Genomic DNA, 16,301 nt, shown 5'->3' with positions numbered 1-16,301 from the left:
TGCAGAGAATGTCTTTTTCTTTACTTTTTTTTTTTCAGTGACCTTTCTCAAACTTGTGTTTCTGGTTTGTCATTTTAAGGAAGAGATTTTTTTTGTTTGTTTAAATTCCTGTTGTGGAAGCAAGGATCCAGTGGTTCCGAGCCCCGGGGGCAAGGGCACGCTGTGGGAGTCACAGGGCGATTTTTCTCTGTGACTCACACGTCGGAGTGTCTGTCAGTGGGGCCTTGGCCATATTTGGTCATGGCCTCTGTTCGGTCCTCTGAGGCTGCAGCCAGGACAGGGCTCAGCCCCACCCTCCCATTCGGATCATCTGGGCCTTCAAGGTGCCTTCCCTGCTTTGCCCCACATCTACCTGTCTGCGGACAGGCCTGGATCCTGGTTACTCACTTTTTTCAGAAGGAGAAATACAGATTTATCTATTCAAAATTTTTTTTTGGCAGGGGAACTCTTTGCTCTATTTTATTTTACTGTGGTAGGAACACTGAACATGAGATCTACCCTCTTTAAAAAAATTATTTAATTTTTTTGGGGGGGATGGAGATAATTAGGTTTATCTCTTTATTAATTTTTAGAGGAGGTCCTGGGGATTGAACCCAGGACCTTATGCATACTAAGCATGCATTCTACCACTTGAGCTATACCCTCCCCCTGAGATCTACTCTCGTAAACAAATTTTAAGTGCATAAAACAGCAGCATTAAGTACAGGGACAGGGCTGGACAGTAGATCTCCAGAACTTCCTCATCTTGTTTAATGGAAACTTCATGCCTGTTGAGTAGGAACTCCCCATTCCCCCTTCCCCAACCCCTGGCAATACCAGTCTACTCCTGGATTCAAGGAATTTGCCTGTTTTAGATCTAACCTCATGTAAGTGCAATCAGGCAGTGCCGGTCTTTTTGTGATGGGCCCATTTCACTTAGCATAATGTCCTCAAGGTTCATCCATGTGCCTGCGTATTGCAGAATCCCCTTCTTTTTCAAGGCTGAATAATATTCCATGGGTTGTGTGCAGCACGGTTTCTTTATCCATGCACCCACCAGTGGATGTTTAGGTTATTTTACCCACTTTTTACGTCTATGCACTTTAACAGTTTCCCTAACTATAAAAGGCTTTCTCTTTTAAAATCGATTCCCTCCTCCCAGTGTGGAAAATTGTGAGACAATCATACTTCTTTGCACTGTTTGCTTTTAAAGGAGATGTTTTAAAGTAACAAGTATTTTCTGTATAGAACGGGGCTGTTGCAACCATGGGAGGGTCTAACCGAGCAGAACAGAAGCAACACTTCGTGAGGCCCCCTTGTGGGTCAGAGGCCCACAGTGCTTCCCTCATACCCAGTTCTCGGCGTGGGCGGCAGGGCCAGGCCAAGGGCCGGGACTGATGGTTGCTCATGATGAGGCCTAGCAGACGGGGCTGTTCTGAGCTAACTGGCACCTGGCACACGGAACAGATGGAAAGGGGCATCTTTACTTACTTCCTCCCCTTTGCAACTGTAATTGTTTGCCCAGCAAGGAATACACTAGATAATTATGGGCAGACTTAGGAAGCAGAAGACAAGACAATTATCCTCCAACCCAGGGAGGAAGACTGGACCCTGGCCCTAGTTTACAGAACAAACATCTGATGCCCTTTTACCTTATGGTTTCCCCACAGTCGAGCCAGTCCGTTGGGATCCACTATCCGGAATATTTTGGATTCTTTGTCCTCCCATCGGATGAAGTTTTCGTACCGGCTGTCAGAAAGCAACTGATAGACGTAATCCCACAGCAGCCTACAGTCTACAGGGGAAGAGGGGAGGAGAACACCGTTGACAAGGTTTCTTGTTCAGGCAGTAAGAGCAAGAATCGGGAAATAACCGAGTGGCTGCTTTGGCCTACTTAGGATCAACTCTTCAACTTCCTCGTTCCACAGCGAGGAGACCGAGGCCCAGAGGGGCCTGGGAGACGGTGCCGGAGGCGGCCGACCTCTCACCTGTGGAGCCTTCGAGACCAGCCAGGCCCAGCACCTCCCTCCACAGGTGAGCACACAGCAAGCTGGAGGTGGGGAAGTGACTGGCCCACGGTCATGACCGTGACTTGAGCTTGAGCAGAGCCCACGTGGGGGGGCAGAGAGCAAGCTCTCACTGCCAATGAAGACGTTCTGAAAGAGGGCTGAGGACAGGTTGGCAGGCACAAGGGCAGAGAGAGTGTCCCTGTGTTCCAGAGAGAGCGGTGGAGTGTCAGTGGTGGGGCTAACAGTGACTTTGGTGCTGGAGTGAGACTGAAAGGTGTGAAGACTGGGTTCAGCTAAAAAATGGCAGAAAAAAGAAGTACGATGCATGAGAAGTTATGGGAAGAGACAAGCCCGTGTGGTTTGGTGATGAGGACCGCGGGCACTGTGGCTAACGTGGTTTTTAACAAGAATACAGATATGCTCATTGTAGCTACTTTGGAGGTTTTAAAAACTGCTTTATTGTAATGAAATTTGGGTAGAGAGGAGCTCAGGGCAAAAAACCCCTCCCCATTTGCAGAACTGATGGGGGATCCTTCGGTTGGGCAACACCTCTTTCTTGGTACAGGCCAGGCACCGTGTTGGGCCTTGGGCCTTGGGCCTTGGCTCTTGGCTGTGGGTTGGCAAATTCAAAGAGAAGAGACATCCTGCACACCTTGCCCTGTTCTAGTGCTTTCTGGATTCATGCCAGAGCGGGATGTGGCTGGCCCTTCAGCATAGCCTTGACAGGTGGATGGGGACAGACGTGAACTTTCCAGGTCTGCTTGACGCACAACTGGCCTCCAGATTAGAGTAAGGGATGCCAGTTCCCAGGTATTCACGGTTGATCCTGGGAGATTAATGACTGAACACCGTGTGTGTGTTCTGTGCTTCACAAGCATTACCTCTAATCCTCACCTAACCCGCCGCATCCTTTCTAATTTTCTGATGCCCGAGTTCACTGGGATTTGAACTCTGGGGCTCTCGCACCACAATATGCCACCATTCCTTCCTTCCTTAGGTTGGGTGAGGCCTGGCACACCTGGGAGGGGAATGTCCAGTCCCCATGTGGAATATCAGAGCCAAGACCTTCACCTCCCAGGCAGTGAAACACACCCTCCTTGGGCGTAGATTTATGGGGGAACTGAGTCAGGTCACCCTGGACAAGTTTCTTAAATCTCCTTGAGGTTCCGTTTCCTTGTTGATGAAAGGGGAATAACAACACTTATTCTTCACGGGATTATTGTGCGAGTGATGATGTGCGTGAAGAGAGTGATGAAAGTTTCTCGTGTGCGGTTTGTCTTCTCCCAGCCCGGCTGCATCTGCCCCACACGACACCCGAGGGGGCGGGTGCTGCTGTAATTCCTGTTTTATGGACGAGGAAGCTGCGGCTTGGAGGGTTGGGCCATTTACTCCAAGGGCACGGCTCCCGAGTGACATGTGTTGGACACCGAAGCCCGTGCTCTGCCACCCTTCCTGGTGACATTTCTAGTCTCAGGCAAGCTAGTTAACAGGTCCATACTTGTAAAAGTTTAGGACTTTCTAGAGCAAAGTTTAACCCTGTTTTGTGTGTCCTTTGTGAAATCCAGCTTTCTCTCTGAACAGCAGCAGGAACTGGTATAAAGTGTGTTTTCCAGGAGGCTCATTAGTCTTACAAGGAACTCCCATGAAACTAAACATGACCGTAAATCTTCAGCATCCCTTACTGTGTCTGTTCTCCCCACTCCATTATCTATATCTATAAATTAATGTGATGTATGATTTCTTGTATTTTGGAAAAGGACAAGTGGAATTCTCCCTAAACTGTACTCCTGGGGTTTGAACCCCACTAATAGAAGCTGGCCGGCCACTTGTGTTACTGTCCCTACCTGGCCCTGCCAGTGGGGGCGCCGAGGAGCAGCGAGAGCCAGGGGACCAGTCCTCGAGCAGGGAAATACCTTGGGCAGTCAGGGCCACACTACTGCAGATGGAGAATCATCGAGCTTGGTTTTAAGGCACTTGTTAAAAGGATGACTCTGGGCAAAGCCATGGAGTAGGCGGTGTCTTTCTCCCTCTCCACTGCCCAACTTCTGACATCGTTTTTACCACCAACGGAGAACAGAGAACTGAGCTGTGGTTGAATTGTCCGGTTTTGGTCCTACCATCAACTGTCCTTTGTGAAATCCAGCTTTCTCTCTGAACAGCAGCAGGAACTGGTATAAAGTGTGACGCATTTTAATTTCCCACAACCTCTTCCAAGTAGAGAACATCGGACAAAACCAAACAGTATCGACACAGAATGCCAGTCACCCAGGAGGAACAAAAGTGGCCCGTGAACAGCATCTCCGTGTTTCCCGACAGGGTGAGAATCATTCTGCAAAGAGGTCTGATGACACCTTTGGATGCGTCTGGACTCGGAATGAGATTCTCTAGAGGGTTCATTTTAACACAGTTTGATGACTGGAAAAAAAAAAACCTTACCTGGCTGTCTTTTGCAGTTTGATAGGAAGAAGTTTTGCCCAATGAAGGCGCGCACTCTAGGGTAGTTCTCGCACCTCTAGGACTTACTGGAGCTAAAACATAAAATGAACCTTCTCCCGTCCCCCTCTGCTCAAAGATGTTCACTTCCATGGTTTCTGTTGCATCTCTTTTACTGTCTCATATATTCTGTTTCTCCCAAAACAGCGAAACGCAAACCAGACCATTTCTCCAAGTAAGGCTTAACCAGCGCTGGGGTACCTACCAGGACTGGCTCTTCCAAGGCATCAAACTGAGACCTTGACATCATAAACCATTCACTGAAAAAGACCTAGAAGGTGAGCTGCTGTGTGCTGGTAAATGAAGGGCAGGGCGTGCCAGAGAACAGCCTTTACCTGTGAGTTGCAAGAACCTTTGTATCTTGCAGACTTTTCCCTTTCATTAAATGTGAAAATAACCCCCAATGAGCTGCAACTGATGATTTTAAATGACATTTCATCCAGCAAAGCCAACTGTAGCTGAGTAATAAAAATGGGTTGACGTTCACGACACACTGAATTACTCAGTCCCCAACAGAGGTAGCACCAGGAATTCTGTGGCAGAAAGCAGTTGTTTCAAGCTCAGAGGATAAGTGGCTTTTCTAACACTACTGATTGTTTTGTTTCTTTAGTTAAAAATTATGCCAGATGATAAAAATAACTGCCTGACCACACAACTTTTTTTTTTTTTAAAAAACAACTGAAGTTCAAGCCACGTGAGTTATTTTTTGTTTTTATGATTTTCGTTAAATAAAAGGCAGATCCTTTTTAGTTCCCCCAGATCTTCTGGAGGCTGTTCCCAGGGTCCACCAGCAGTTTTTAGCTTTGTCAGAATCCAGCCATCTCTGCATAGATATCATGTTCTTTGATCAAAAATAAAAATGCTTAATACTGTATAATAAAAACCACCAAACTCTGTAAACAAAAGTTCATCCCATTACAAAACACCTGGACATGCATGTGAAAAAAAATCTCTATCACAGTGTCTTCATTACTTTTAGGTGCATTTCTCTTACCCTAAAGGGTCTTCTCTATCAAGGCATGTGGGAATTTTAAACAAATGACCATGATTTGGATTGTCTCTTCCATGAGAGGAAGCTTATCAAAGGGTTTAGCCTGAGCGAAGTGCCATTTTCCAGTTGCACAAAGAGAGTTCTCTCTCTTTCCTGCTGTGTGAGGTACCTTGGGTATCCACAAGTAAAAGGCATTGTGAAAAATCCCTTCCTGTGGTTAGGGATAAATCTTCCCCCTCCCACGCCTGTCTCTTACCAGAGACTCATTGTACAAGCTTATTGAGCAGAGATTATAAAAAATGGGCAATTCACACATAACCAACATGGTTTCTAATGGGGAAAAAAAAAACCATGCTAGACAAAACTACTGTTAAAAAAAAACATGTGGGCAGGTCAGGTTATTGACATGGGAATGTTTAATGATGGTGGTTAATTTAAATTTCGGGAAAGCATGTCTAAGAAAGTAATTTTATGTTGTTTTAACTGCCCAAGTGGAATTTTAAATGAAGGTCTGTAAAACTGGAGTTCTGTGGATAGAATCACCAGCAAGGAGAGGGCTAGTGTCCCTGTTTCAGGGCTTTAAATTTATCTTGAAAAACTAGTAAGTTTATTTTAGGTTCAGCAACTAAACAGGTAAGTAATACACAAAGTAAGAAGTCGCTACTCTGCTTTATAGCAATGGTGCTACACTAGGGGCAGTCCTGCTCCCCCGGGGGTATCTGACACTGTTTGGAGACAGTTTTGATGGACACAACTCAGGTAGAGGATGCTATGAGCATCTTGTGGGTAAAGACCAGGGAGGTTGCTAAATACCTTACGAGGCAGAAAAGAACCCCCTACAACCAAGAATTACTGGCTTCAAATATCAAGAGCACCAAGCTTAAGAAACCCTGCTTATGGAAAAGCCCGAGGTTTACAACATGCAGGGGCCACCTACAGCTCAGTTTTCCTCCTCAATTCTGGACCAGCCGTAACCTAGAAGCAGGAAGCTGATAAACCTGTGTTGAGGCACAGAGGTGTGTTTACCGAGGGCAAGTGCCTGTGCTTGGCTGTGGCTCAGGGAACCAGGAGCCAGGTGTGCCCGGCAAGCTGGGAGATGGAGAAGCTAAGGCAGAGGAAATGGATCCATGCTTCCCGGCTTCACCGGGGCTGAGGGACCTGAGCTCCAAACACAGCTGGACCTTTTCACCTTGGGTGGCATGAAGTGTGGAGTGAGGCCAGGAGACACTGCAGTCACGCCTTCCAGCTGAGACCAAGCCCCCAGCTGAAACCCAGGAAGGCCCAGCCCCTTCCTGCTCAGGTGTGGAGGCTGCCTGGGAATTTGCTCCGGGGGCTGCTGGGAGGTAAGGATGCTGTAACCAAAATGCACATCCTTAAACAAACTGGAATTTCCAGCCTCCTCAAGCCCTTTCTGTTATTTTTCCACCAGCTACTGTGCTGGTACTGTTTTAGCTGTTAGAAAGTCTGTCCTGAAACTTCCTTCTCTTTCAGGGTCCTCTGATGTCTTGGCAGTTCACAGGGACTCAGCCAGAGTGCGAGAGGCCTGAGCTCCAGGGGACGCTCTGGCCGGTGTGAAGGACGCTGCCCTCGCCAAGGCTCCCGCCCACCTCCTCCGAGTGCTGACAGTGGCACAGCCTCCGAGGAGGTGAGAGAGGGTGAAGAAGTTCATCTCCAAGGAGATGAGGAAACTAGGGTACCTTGAGGGCAGGCCAACGTCACTTGAAACAAACACCCAGACACAGGCCTTCTGGGGCAACGCCCGCCCCAGCTCCGGTGCAGAGTGCTGCTGGCCCCACCAAGACCCCCCCCCCGGAGGGTAGCAGAGGAGGGGGAGTAACCCTTAGAGATTAACCTGCTTGTGCTGTTTACATATTTGCCCTTTCATGCTCAAAAGTGCCCAGAAGTAGGTACTAGCGTCCTCATTATTACAGACGAGGAAACCAGGGACATGAAGAACCTCTGGCTGGGAGACACGGGCTGGATTCCAGTCCTGGTGACCCCAGACTCCACGCTTTTCCCCAGGAACACTCCCCACCGACTGCTGTTTAAGACCCAAGGCCGGGAGCTGTAGAGGGTTCTGGGCTCAGGGTCTGCAGAAGGTTATCTGCCTTAGGTCCTGCGGGAGGACACAGCCTTCCCACTGGTCCTAAAATCCCGAGCCCCCTGGCTTACGGAGACATCCCAAACCCTGTTCTTTTCTCCAAACAGTATTCACACAAAGGCGCGCACACGCGTGCACACCTCCACCCCTTACCGCCAAGGCCTAGCCCTGGTCACGTTCGTACAAGCCACCTAGCCTTCTCTTTTGTGATGCCTTGTTGCCTTCTGGGTGGCTCCTGAGGCTCATCTGTAAAAGGCAAGTCCACATGCCTCAATCTCGCCACCAAATACCACCGGGGGGGGGGGGGGAGGAGGGACGGCGGCGAGAGGGAAGGGGGCAGTGCGACGTCGCCTGGTCCTTGAAAGCCCTGAGGGTGCGCCTCCACCTGCTGGCCCCGGAGTCTCAGGCCTGTGTCCCGTCATCTGCGGTAAGATTAGAGGCTCCCAGGATGGAATTTCTGCACACACAGAACTCATCCGGACAAGTCAGTAAAACCAAGACAGCTCGCTGCTCTAGCCAGGTGAGGGGACTCAGTCTCCATGATGAGAATCTTTTTGTTTCTGCTAAACGCGTCACCTTGGGAGATAATGCACATATTTAAAAAAGTCCCTTTAAGGCTCTGAAAGACTGCCAGGACCATCAGGGGGCTGGAAGGGCAGAACATGGAAGGGGGACGATGCTACGTCTTCTCTCCCAAGGGGTCAACTAGCCGACAAGAGCCTCCCGCACCACGAAGAAGTTTGTGTTTGCAAAGAAAATCGAGACTTGAGCAGAAGTGGTGAGGTATGCAACAAGAAAAGAAATACTCTTTCTTTGGATGGATGGGTTTGAACAACCAAATCCGTACAGACCTCTAAAGCCCCCACTTTTGTGAGGCAGATAATGCATGGGTTGCATGGATTCAAGCCACTTTGCCAATGAATCTTGCTTCTTTTGCAGATCTTTGGATTCAGGCCAAGAAAGGGACAGGCAAACAGGAAGTCTGGTAACTCAGGTTTTCATGGAATTGAAGAACTTTAAGAGAAAGCCGAAACAACAACAGTTTTTTTTCCTTTAAAACTTAGCTGTCAATAGCTGAAAACCGAAGCAAGGAGCTTAGTGTGTGCGGCGGCGTACACAAGAGGGCTACTGCCTTACGCCAGCAAAGACACACAATTTGACACTGAGAGATGCTGTACCCTGTCACCCAGAAAAATGCCCAGCAGACAGAGATACGTGATAATTTTTGCATAAACGAGTGAATGATTTACCTACATAATTCAAGTCGGCAGAGCTACACTTTCTTTTCCTTAGCTGTATTTCATTTATGTTAATGATGCTAGTGTAACGCCTCTGGACTCGTCTGCAGACAGCCTGCAGCCTAGGACTTAGCTCCCTTATGTCACTTGCCATCGTCCCTTCCACCGGCCCTAGGCATGCCTCATTCTCTCAAGTGCAAGCAATCCCTTGAGAGCGGGTACAGTGTTTTCTGCCTCTGCATCCTCCGTTATCGCCTATAAGTCTGAGCATCCGGCACATCCAAGGAGGCAGCGCTTGGGGAACAGTTTGCCGGAGACGGTTTTCTGTAAAAGGCCAAGCAGTAGGTATTTTAGGCTTTGCTGGCTGTCTGGTCTCTGCCACAACTCCTCAGCTCCACCAGCACTGCGCCAAAGCAGCCACAGACAGTCCTAAGTGAACAGGGCAGGGGCCGTGCGCCTCCAACACTTGACTTACAAAAACAGGCGGTGGCTGATTTGGTTCACAGGCCAGCGTTTCCAGTCCCCAGTCAGGAGGAAACAAGTGTGTTGGAAAGAACCCTGGATGGAAGCTTGAGACTGGACTCTTAATGTGTCTGAAGCTCAATTTCTTTGTCTGTCTTGAAATCACCGAGCTCGAAGGATGATTTTTAATATAGACAGAAAACACAGCATCACCCCTGCTACCCTTCTTCAAATTAGGGTGCCCAGTGCCAGTTAACACTCTTTGGCTGTGAAACACTGGCGACACAGGCCAGTGAAACTTTTACGGGCTGAGAAAATGTTAGAAAGTGAGAGATGCTGGGCACTGCCCACCCGCCAGCCAAGCACTAGAGGATAATGAATAGGAAAAAAGCACAGAAAGAAGCAACTTGCTCACTATTACACATACCATTAAAAAAAACCAAACAACAGAACCCAGGGATCTGGTCTCACTCTGTCCTATGTTAAACTCTCTCCCCAAAAAGCCAGCCACTCCAACTTGTTAAACTCAACATGCTTTCTTATTCTTTGGAAAATAAACAACATGTTCTCTTTAAACAGATCTAATGTGTGGTTTGTATTTAAACTGCCACCTACCTCCTGAATTTCTTTTACTGACTACTTTTGTTTTTCCTAAGTAAACTATCAGAACTTTGCACGTAATTTGTTAATTGTATGATGCGCCCCAATTTCAGAGAGATTGAAAAAGTGAAGAAAAAAAAGAATTGATGAAATGTGATGGGTTTTTAAGGGACCCGGGTTCTTGAATTTACATTCCATCTGAAACAGAAGCAGCATACTGGCCCTTATCTTGCTCTGGAGTCTTCACCCTCTGGAATGACCGACCACTTTTTCTCTCGTCTCCACTTGTCTGTATTCTAAGCATTCGTCTAAGCCCAGCTAAAAGCCAGTGCCTCCATGAAGCCTTCCTGACACCCCTACTCCGACCTCCTGCAGGGCTTAACAGGAGTCCTTTGAAGACACCACAAAGTGCACTTGGAGCTAACTGTGTTCAGCTCTTCCAGGACACTGATGCTCTTACAAGTCCTCAAACAGTCCACCCCCAGGAGTGCAGGCTCGTGCTGGAAACGCAGGTGTCCAAATGCACAGGTCCAGGAGGACCTGAGCAGATTCTATCTGAATGGGTAAGAATCTGGCTTTACTTTTTGATCCACATTCGTAAGTAACGTATTTATCCACATCCTCCGTCTGCGTGACACGCAGAGGCACCTTCAAGTACTTACTGTGCTGTGCTCATCTGAACAGCTTACAGAAGTACATTTTCCCATCTAAAAGCTGCTTTACAGAGACTGGAAGTACTCTTATGGCTGTTCAGTAATGAAAGAACTTTACATTTGTACATAAGAATCACCCAATGAATCCGACCTCCAAGAAATGAAGACTCAGTTCTCCAAGGATCCAAGTAGTCCAAAAAGGCACCGAGAGGAGACAGGACTCCCCAAAATGAAACAAAGAAGCCTGGAGTCGTGCTGAGCTCTGTTCAGCGGGACACAGGATCATGTTCGATCCTGTTCCCACCCTCTCTCATTTCACCTTTGAGAAAACCAGTGCCTTTCGGTTACATTAGCTAATCCTGGATTTGGTTAAATTACTGAATACAGACGTATGATGATTATTAAAAGTTTAGAATATATCAGTAGGGTAGCACAATTTTTAAGAGACTCATATTAAAAAGTTTATAGACCTACTAAACAAGGGGAGAAAACAGCTCTAAGTCTAAACAACTTAACTTGATACTTGGGGCTTCTCTTCTCCTAAAAAGCCCGCGGCAAAGACAGCGTCATGAAGGAGGTGGACAAGACAAATCGTGCTGAGCAAGGCGGGGACTGTGTTGCAGTCCCACCACCCAGCCTCTGGGCGACCCTCTGCTTCTCCAGAGCTCAGCTTCCTCTGCGGTTTCCCCTGTAAGCGACCATCCCGTAACAAATGAAGACAGCAATGACAAGCTACCCGCAGAGCCGCCCTGAGAATTATAAACAAGTAGGAAGTATCTGCCAAATGTCCAGTTACTGCGTTGCAGACCGCGCACAGAACACGACAAGAAGGGCAAACGCGGACAAGAAAGCCCACGACGGGTCCTTGATGTTACTCACAGGGACCTACTGACCCCATCCTTTCTCAACTAGCTGGGGAAGCGCACATGTTCTGCCTCACAGGCTCTTTGAAAAGAAAGAACAGGGAATAAAGAAGCATAGTATCTTTTTCCTCATTATTTAAAAACTTGCATGTATGTGAAGGTAAAAACAATCATGTGAACCCCTGTGCTTTGGCTCATGGCTAACCTTATTTTAGGTGTACCCCACCCCTTCGGGATCATTTTGAATCCAACTGCAAACAGAACACTTCATAGTTTTTTTAAACACCTAAGTCACAGTTCTTTGTCCTGACGTCAATGATTTATAAAATGGAGGCAACACTGGAGGTGCCCTTGGGGCAAAAGGAAACTCTAGAAACAAGTGCCTTAAATAAAAAAGGGACCATGAGTCAAGGCAGAGGTAGTTAAGGCGGCTGGGAGGACCCATGTTGTCACGCTGTTATGAGCACTGCTCCGTCCTGGGGCATCGGCTCGAGGAGGAAGGGGTACTTCTCACCTGCCCCTGAACAGGTCTGACCTCTCTCCTGCCTCCGTGTATTGGACACATAATCACCTTCAGCACTGACCTGCCCCCTTCTTTAACGTAGTCTCTCTACGTTGCTTCTAAAGCACTGAAGCATCCTAGCACACAGGAAGTAATCAATAAATGCTCTTGCAATTGAATGATGGGACAGAGGACTTAGTTCCTTTTGTCTTCTATCTCAGTTAGTGGTTTTCACATCTGCCTCTCCCAGTAAATTCCTGGAGGAAATAACTGTGTTCAGTCAGCTCTGTGTCCCCTACCTCCTAATGCATTTATCTATGCACAGTAGGTGCTCAAAAAGTGTCTCGTGAATGGGGGGAGAAACTCTAGGAAAAGCACTAACTTGGCCATGAGGTTAGGGGATTAAGCTTCCGGAACAGGACTTGATGTAAATGATGGGCAGACTAGTAAAAATGCACTGTGGTGATTTTTTCACTGGTTTCTTATCTTCGGGAAGCAAATTTGGGCTTGTCATCATGAAAGTAAAAATTCGGGAGTGGTTTCCTCCGTCTGGATGACCCAGCCACACCTGCCTCCGCTACCAGAATCCTGCTTTTCTCTCCTCCCCGCTCCCCAGGTGAAGGCTGCGTGGAGTTGCTGCCCACAGGATGGAGTTACAGGCCTGACTCCGACACAACGGTACTTTATGCTGTGCCTGCTCGTTAATTAGCTACTGGAAACTTCAGGACAGGGCCATTAACATGCCCATAAACCTATTTTAAATGTTTTCGCTTCGCCATGATTCTGCTGCGACTCTCCTTGTAAGCTGGACGTAGGACATTTGTTTCATAACATTTCTGAGGCTCATTAACAACTCCATCCCAGCGGCTCATTAACCAGCCCCCTAGGGATTTTGCCTCTTGCAGGCGCAAGCCTCCGTGGCCCTCGCAGAGCCTCGGAGGGCACCTAGTTGGGACCCACGCGGGGTGAGGGGCGCGCTCATGTACCTGCTATCCTCCCGATGGGCATGGCGTGCTCCTCGGGTGGGGAGACGGAGACCATGATGTGGTTCATGTAGGCCAGGTCTTCCCGATGGGAGAGGTTGATGGGTTTCCCTTCCCGGTGCAGCCCGTCCTCGGAGAGCCGGGACTGCTTGAAATCCACGGAGTGCCGGGGGTTCAGGATCAAAGGGTGCATGATGGGGCTGGGCATGAGCTGGATCACCCGCGTGCTCTCCTGCCGGGGGCTGGATGGCTTCTGGTGGGGCTCGGAGGACGGCGGACAGTGGTTATTCTCCATGGGAGACACGGACAGGGGGTAGGGCTCCTGGTGGTTGTTCTCCTGGTGGAGCCTCGGCCCCTGGGCCCTCTCGGCTGGGGAGAGGCGGCGGATCATGTTGTCCATGGGGGACCGGAGGGGCCGCTGCTCGGGGTCGGGAGAGGGCCGGTGATTTGTCGTGATGGGCGATCTGGAACGGTGCAACAGTTCAATGGTGGGTGGGTTGTGGTGGACGTTCTCCACCGACGGCCTCGGGGTCCTCTGGACACAGTTATCTGTGGAGCAGAGGGAAGGACAGTCAGAGACCCTGATGGCCTGGCAGAAGTGGGACCTCACTGTGGTCCTGAAGGTGCTCCCCGTGGAGCACGTGTGGGTGCAGGAGCACCCTTCCTGCCAGGCTGTAGAATGTCTTTTTCATCGTTTAAAAAAAAAAAAACTGGAGTGCACATACTTGAAATTCTTTTCCTGCCGATGGACAAGCTAAGAATGTCTACAAACATTCCATTCATCACCTACTAGTGGCTTATAAATACAGGGAAGCCAAACGTTCACTCTGTCCTTTTGTTACTTGACTTTTCGATGTGGCTTTCAGGGTCTGTAAGGGTTTCTCTCTAGATGCTTCTGCTGCTTGACATTTTCATAACCAAATTTTTATATTCTTTACCTCCAGGAATTGTTGGTATTAATGATGATGATAATAAAGCAATGACTATATCCTACAGACTGGATTATATTATACAAAATTTACAACATTCCTATGTAGGAGATACTACCTACCATTACTCCCATTTTACAGGAGAGAAAATGGAGGCATAAAGAAGTTAAGCAAGTTACTCAAGGTCACCCAGCTACTCAGAGATTAGAACCAGACTCCACAGATTCTAGAACGTTCTGTACCAATTACAGTATCTGCTACTTTGCTGTGTAGAGACCGGGGCTGGGTTGGGGGAGGGAAGTCACAGCAAACCCTGCTCTAAGCAAGAACACTGGGTCGAATTTACAGAATGACCATCTTGTTGTACTTGAAAGGACATTTAGGATCATCTTGTTTCTGAGTGCACAGTCCCTACACATGGTCAGACAGGTAGAGTTAAGTAAGGAGAAAGACGGATGGACACCCCTACTAATGCCTCCACCCCAGCCCACTGAACTTTCAAGCTGGGGGCATTTGAACAAGGCTGACATCCGAAGTGGACACAGCTCGGCAGCAGAAGTAGCTCCACGGGCTGGTCTGAGGGAGGGACCAGCACACATGTGGTTGTGGGAGTCCTGCTAAGGGTCAGAAGGACAGAAATCTCCCTCCAGAAATGGAGCTTTCTGCATACCTCACACTCATCTTAATGAAGTGTCACTGGCCACATCTGTTCCCAGAGTTTCTCCCCAAAAGGATGTGCACGCTTGCAGGTGTCTGTTCTGGTCAAAGACTTGTCCATGATTCTAAATAAATTAAGTCAAAGATATCTCCTTTGTCCATTACAATACCTACATAAAGAACATACAAAAGGGATGTGGGAATCTGATAGGGCTGGTACACAGAGACAAAGGTGGTGGCTTCCTAAAGTTTCACACAGGGTTAACAGGAAAATGAGGACTCCACTAGATCTTACCATCATGAGACAGTGAACAAAAGAAATATTGTTCATGATCATTAAAACATCATCTGCTTCAAGGCAAAGGGTTTATTTTGTAACCACTGTGTAACACGCTGCCATGAATTTAAAAGTGCTTAATCATTGGAATAGCTATCACAGGAGACTGGTTTAATAAATTACAGTGTATCTCTAACCGATGGAGGACTACGCAGCTATAAAATGGAATGAGGATCTCAATATTCTGTTAAGGCCCGGGCTCCAGGCTCTGTGGTTAGATGAGCAAAGAAGGGTGAAGTATTTATGGACTTGCAACCACTTTTCTCATAAAGGGGAAGGGGATTCCAGTTTCAGTAATTGCAGAGTGGCCTGTATCAGACCAACTTTCCTACATACAGAAATTATAGAATCTGGATAAAATACATTTATAAAAGTTATTTGAGGGTCCCGGAGAAAACTGAAGGGGATTTGACTTGAAAGAAGGGAACTTCCCAGAGTGAGATCCAAATTTATACAGCTTCCACCTCGAGGGCCCTCCCCAGTCCATGTAGCGTAAGGCGGCTAGAAATGAACAGAAAGTTGCTTGAGATGTCAAGGAGTAGAGCGTGAAGCTGCCAGAGGTGGGGGGGGGGGAGAGAGAGAGAGAGAGAGATATTCCACAAAAGAGGGAGCCTCAGAGGAAGTAGTCACTAATCAGCACATAAAGTTCCCTCAAATCCTTAACATGTGCTCCTGAACAGCACACATGCAGAGGGAACTCCAAGGAGCTCAGTGAAAGGCAACAGCTGGATGGTTCAAAGATACGAGCAGAAAGCTCAGCTTCTGGCTGTTGTACTGGAGACAGAGTTGACTCTGAATTCTATTAAGGAAGGCTCTGTAAACACTTTAGGCTATTTATTACCCTAGAACGGCCACACCTTAGGAGTAAGGACTATGCTCTGCGACAGAGCCTGAGGACTAGAAGCAAAACTGAAACAGATCTCCCCTAACCAAATATAAGACGAAGCCTCCAAAATTCAAAGTAACTAGTTAGTCATTTAACTGCCTCCTAGCATGAAAAGCAACACTCTTCAGAGGAATATAACATAATCCAGAGTCTCTACAATGTGTCATCCACAATATTCAGTGTCCAATAAAGATTTTCAAGACTTGTGAACAAACAGATAATGTGACCCATATTCAAGAGGTCAGTCAACAGAAATAGACTCAGAGATAATCTAGATGTTGGAATGAGCAAAACTTTAAAGTAGCTATTATAAATACATTCAAGCACTTAAAGAAAATGATGGTCATAATGAGTGATAACAGATGAAGACTATCAGGAGAGAAATGGAAACTATAAAAAAGACAGCACATGAAATAAAATATTGGACTGAATGGACTTAACAGCAGATTGGAGATAGAAGAAACAGTAAATTCAAAGATCAATGAAAATAATATAGTAAACAATAAAATAAAACAATAATAAAAACACACAAATCTTCAGTGACAACATTAAATGGTCTAAAAGAAGTGTAATTGGAGCTCAAGAAGGAGAAAACAGAATGGGGCAAAAAAAAAATTG

At 47.4% G+C, this 16,301-nt stretch overlaps 1 protein-coding gene and 1 long non-coding RNA gene across 5 annotated transcripts in view; one reads left to right on the top strand and one right to left on the bottom strand.

The window, feature by feature from the left end:
- ETV6 (ETS variant transcription factor 6) overlaps positions 1-16,301 on the bottom strand; it is a 222,443-nt gene that overhangs the window by 8,241 nt on the left and 197,901 nt on the right. For all 4 annotated transcript variants that reach the window (XM_031444085.2, XM_031444082.2, XM_031444083.2 and 1 more), the window contains 2 exons: positions 12,878-13,423; positions 1,632-1,774 (listed from right to left, as the gene is read on the bottom strand). In XM_031444085.2, coding sequence (XP_031299945.1) covers positions 1,632-1,774; positions 12,878-13,423 — 689 coding nt within the window. The remainder of the gene's footprint in view (positions 1-1,631; positions 1,775-12,877; positions 13,424-16,301) is intronic.
- Positions 1,738-7,499, top strand: LOC135319313 (uncharacterized). The gene is made up of 4 exons (XR_010377796.1): positions 1,738-1,811; positions 1,908-2,013; positions 4,629-4,759; positions 6,964-7,499. It is a non-coding gene; the product is annotated as an uncharacterized LOC135319313 (long non-coding RNA).

The sequence above is a fragment of the Camelus dromedarius genome, chromosome 25 (genome assembly GCF_036321535.1).
Source record: "Camelus dromedarius isolate mCamDro1 chromosome 25, mCamDro1.pat, whole genome shotgun sequence".
Lineage (NCBI taxonomy): Eukaryota > Metazoa > Chordata > Mammalia > Artiodactyla > Camelidae > Camelus > Camelus dromedarius.
The sequence above is the reverse complement of the archived record's forward strand: the minus strand, read 5'-3'. Positions and strand labels throughout refer to the sequence as shown.